Here is a 5067-nt window from a genome sequence, read left to right as displayed (position 1 = left end):
ATACTCCCCAATCTGGCTGTGAGAAATTACCATACCTAAATATTAGACAGAATGCTGTACCGGGTGATTACTTTCCTATTTTACCTATTTCGCGGGTTCAGTTAAATAAGCATTTTTCACATACAGCAATCGCACTCGTGCTGATGGGAATCATTTAAACCACAGAGCTTTCATTCTCCTTGTATCAAGTCTGTTGATGAAATAGACGCACCTGTGATTTAGATTCAAACAGGTAGAAAGCGGTAAGAAAAGCAAGGTCAGATTTTACAGTGGCTTCCATATTTAACAGTGAAAAGGAGAAATTAAATTTTTCCTTACATACTTAAAAAATTTTGTCAAGTTCTTAACAGTTCCTTTTCGTCATCAGTGATATCACACACACACAATTTATAAATCTACAATATATTATCTCCCATGTTTGGGGTTTATTTATTATTCCTATTGTGTTTTGCATTTGGTGGGAGCCTTGAAAATATTTTTAAGACAAAATATTCTTCCAGATAAAAAAATATTTTATAATTGTGGCTTATTGAGTAAGATTCTATTTTATTAATGTTTTTTAATGTGAAAATATTTCAACAGTTAAAAAGTAGTTGATGACTGGCTTCTTGCGCATTTCTTATACATGGTGCTCTGAAATGAGAGCTGCCTGTGGAATGTTAATAAACACGGACTCGATTTCACATGGTATTTTGTACTTTTTCCAAAGGCTACAGCAGAAGCTAACAATTTAGCAGCTGTGGCAACTGCCAAGGACACATATAACAAAAAAATGGAAGAGGTAAGAAGGAATTGCTTTAAATAATGTTTCACAGAAATTTAGTATGTCTTTCATGAGTTTATTCTTTATATTTCCAAGTTATACTTTCTGCACATGGAAAGATGAGGTGATTTGCCTTTTTCTTCCTCAGCCTTATGTGTTTTGTTGTTGTGTTAGTCCAGGTTGACCAGAGAAACAAATTCATAGATACCCATATGTGTATAATAAAGAGCTTTATATAAAAGAGCAACTGTATATTGAAAAACATCCCAGTCCAGACCAGATCAGGTCCATAAGTCTGATATTAACCCATATGTCCGATTCTAGGCCATAAATTTGTCTTTAGACTCATGAAGCCATGCAATAATGCTGAATGCAGGAAGATCACAGGCCAGTGGGTGGAAAGTCTTGTAGATCCAGTGGTGGTGGGAGCATCTCAGCACTGGGTACATCTCCATGTGGCTCCTCCAGCTCCAGAGACATGGAGATGTGGCGTGTCAACAGTAAAGTGAAGCAGAGAGTGTGTGTCCTGCCTCCAGGGTGGCAGACAGGATTTCCCAGAATCCTCAGGAGAAGGCCATGCCCACAGAGAGGCTTCATAGGCTATGACTTGATTGACAGGCTAGACTCCACCCCTTCCTCACACTGACAGATTATGTAACTACCACAGTTGTTGCCACAGAACAAAAAACTGTCTGGTCCTGCGACATCTCACATTTATTGCTTTTTGACCCTATTGTTGAATCCATATATTCTTATATATTGTTATTTATAAAATGTTTAAAGAAAAAAGCATGCACAATTTTAAAGGAATTTTAAATTATCTGCTCTTATTTATAATATAGTTCCTTTTTTGTGTCAAATATTGCCACTATTTATAAGATTTATTGGTTCACATAGACTATGATAACCTCCCCACTATATGATCTACATTCATCAATTCTAGGATTTCCATCTTAAAGGCAAAACCTTTTGGGAAAAAAGAACTAAACCGCATGTGCCAATATTTCTATATATTTCTATTTTTTAACATTCCAAAAGGATGTAAGTAAATAAGAATGCACTTTATGGTTGTGTGCATCTACTAATATGATTTTTTTAATCCCTCAAAGATGTTATAAAGTCAAAAGTAATTGTAAAATTGCTTGAGTTTTAGCATTCAGGAAAATATATATGGCATGGTGTTTATGACACAGTAATGGGTATTCAGTGTTTTCTCTTCATAAAGGTAATTTTCAGCTTACAATGTGTTCCAGTTACAACCAGTTGCACTGACAGCCCTCAGGGCTGGTTTTGCTTCTCTAATACAGCGTGTTAGCAACACACACTACATGCTGTTGCAGCCGGTGATTTGCTGATGCTGTCGTTCGTTCTCCGCGGTATTGCCTCCCACCCCCAAAGACAAGGAAAGATCAGATTTGTAAAGATGCTGATGTGATGGACTAGTTATTCTTCATAGAGATGGAGGTGCGGGGAGATGTGGGTGGACAGACACATATGTAGGTTCCTTCACATTAATGTGTGCTACCCAACAAGGTCAGCAAAACAGAGCTTCAAGGACATGAATTGACACAGCAATTGCTACCAGGGGTTCAAACATAACACTGAGAAGCTGGCAGGGCTGGGCAACGTTTCATTCTGTCATACACAGGGCTGCTATACGTGGGAACCAACTTGACACCTAGCAACGACAACAAATTCAACTAGCTAAGTAAAGAATTTCGATCTGTTGCTAATTTTACTCTGCCGTTACATTAAAAAAATTCTTCTGTAATCTGATACAGATTTGTGGTGGTGACAAACCATTTCTGGCCCCTAGTGACCTGCAGACCAAACATCTGGAGCTGAAAGAGGAATCTGTGAAGCTGTTCCGAGGAGTGAAGAAGATGGGCGGGGAAGAATTTAGCAGGCGTTACCTGCAGCAGTTGGAGAGTGAAATAGACGAACTTTACATCCAGTATATCAAGCACAATGATAGCAAAAATATCTTCCATGCAGCTCGTACCCCGGCCACACTGTTTGTTGTCATCTTCATCACATATGTGATTGCTGGTGTGACTGGGTTCATTGGTTTGGACATCATCGCCAGCTTATGCAATATGATAATGGGACTGACCCTTATCACCTTATGCACTTGGGCATACATTCGGTACTCTGGAGAATACCGCGAGCTGGGAGCCGTAATAGACCAGGTGGCTGCGGCCTTGTGGGACCAGGTAAGACTACTCTCAATTCTCTTAACTCAGTTTACCTCATATAGAGATGAACATTACTTTTAAGTCCCCGTGTTCAAGAACTTCCTAATCTGCCAAGGTAGCAAAATACAACCAACTCTATGAGGATAGTGGCCTGGTAGCACTGTCAGGTAAGTAAGTGTTGGACTACTAACAGAAAGGTCAGAGTTCAAATCCACCAGCTGCTTCTCGGGAGAAAGATGAGGCTGTCTGCTACCATAGATTGACAGCCTCAGATACCCTATATAGGGTGACTATGAGCTGGAATCAACTTGATGGCTGTGCTTATATGAGGTTAAGTCAAGGAGATCATATACACACGGGTTTATTCCAACAAAACGTGTTTACACGTCTCTCCATGATACATTTGAGTCTCATCAGGGTGGCTTCAAAGGTCTGATCTAAACAGTGGTTTCCGAGGGAATCCGCCAGGTCAAATACATTCAAGGCAAAAGTCAGCTCAGGTTATGGAGACTGGGTTTTGGAATTCCAGAGGAGTCGTCTTGATAGCTTTTCCTCTTTAGTCACATGAGGATTACCAGGGCTTATGAGGAAGTCTCAGAAAACTGAACACTGCATCCGCAAGAAAAATGCCAGGCAAGTTCCTCGGAGGACTTCCCTCCACACGCTTCACGGGAATGCACCTGCTCCTTCTTTGAGGGGAGTCAGGGCAATCCAAGGGGAATTTCACTGAAAAACCTTACCCCAACCGCCCCATGGCCCTGATCTTAACCCTTCGGACTTTTTACTCCCCAAACTCAAAGAACATTGATATGGAATACAATTTGGGTCCCTTGAAGATGCAAAAGTGTCATTTTTTAAAAAGATCATTTTATTGGGGGCTCTTACAGTTCTTATAACAATCCATGCATCAATTATATCAACCATATTGTATGTACATCATTATTTTCTAAACATTTATTTTCTTTCTTTCTTTCTTTTTTTTTAAACATTTATTTTCTATTTGAGCCTTTGGTATCAGCTCCTCTTTTTATCCTCCCCCTACCACCTCTGACTCTTGTGACCCTTTGATAAATTATAAATTATTTTCATATCTTACACTGACCACTGTCTCCCTTCCCCCACGGTTTCTGTTGTTTGTTCCCCTGGGTGGGGTTGTGGTTATGTGTCCATCATTGCCATCAGTTCCCTCTTCCTCCCCTCCTCTCCCCACCTTCCTGCCCTCCTGGTATCACTATTCCCATTTCTGTTCCTGAGGGTTTATCTGACCTGGATTCCATGTGTCATGAGCTCTTCTCTGTACCTGGGTACATACTCTGGTCTAGCCCACATTGAAAGGCAGGACTGGGGTCATGATGGTGGGGGGTGAGGAAGCCTCAAGGAACTAGAGGAATATTGTGTGTTGCATTGGTGCTTTACTGCACCCTGGTTGACTCATCCCTTCCTTGTGATCCTTCTGTGAGGGGGATGTCCCATTGTCTACAGATGAGTTTTGGGTCTCTGCTCTGACACCCCTTGTTCTGAACAATATGGTTTTTTTTGTTTGTTTGTTTTGGGTCTTCTGATGCCTGCTACCCAATCCCATCAACACCTAATGATCGCACAGGCTGGTGTGCTTCTTCCATGTGGGCTTGTTACTTCTCTGCTAGATGGCCACTTGTTAAAGACCCCAGACACTATATCTTTTGATAGCTTGGCACCATCCGCTTTCTTCACATTTGCTTGTGCACCCATTTTGGTTTCAGTGATCGTGCTGGGTGGATGAGCATCACAGGATGCCACGTTGTTAAACAAAGTGTTCTTGTATTGAGGGAGGGCTTGAGCAGAGGCCCAAAGTCTGTCCATTACCTCAGCGTATTATAATATATGAACATACGCCAATATCTCTTTTTATGAATTAATGTATTTACATATGTACACACCTGTTTATACCTCTATCTATAGCTTTGCTTCCTCAATCTTTCCTCTGTTTCCTTTTTCCTTCCTCCCACCCCACCATCATGCTCACTCTTCTGCCTCTTAAGAATTCCTCTCAGCTAGATTGCTGTTGCTCGGACACCCTGAGGATCTCAACATCCTCCTTGTTGTTGATTTTAATTCCTTAGTTGTTCT

General features: G+C 40.9%; 1 protein-coding gene across 2 annotated transcripts in view; it reads left to right on the top strand.

Annotated features, from left to right (window-relative positions):
- Nucleotides 1-5067, top strand: part of ATL1 (atlastin GTPase 1) — a 101696-nt gene that overhangs the window by 78976 nt on the left and 17653 nt on the right. For both annotated transcript variants that reach the window (XM_004698580.2, XM_004698579.2), the window contains exons 11-12: nucleotides 710-781; nucleotides 2545-2976. In XM_004698580.2, the coding sequence (XP_004698637.1) occupies nucleotides 710-781; nucleotides 2545-2976 (504 nt within the window). The remainder of the gene's footprint in view (nucleotides 1-709; nucleotides 782-2544; nucleotides 2977-5067) is intronic.

This window comes from Echinops telfairi, unplaced genomic scaffold (genome assembly GCF_000313985.2).
Source record: "Echinops telfairi isolate 266 unplaced genomic scaffold, ASM31398v2 ScPeMD7_18;HRSCAF=68, whole genome shotgun sequence".
In the NCBI taxonomy this organism is placed as follows: Eukaryota; Metazoa; Chordata; class Mammalia; order Afrosoricida; family Tenrecidae; genus Echinops; species Echinops telfairi.
The sequence above is the reverse complement of the archived record's forward strand: the minus strand, read 5'-3'. Positions and strand labels throughout refer to the sequence as shown.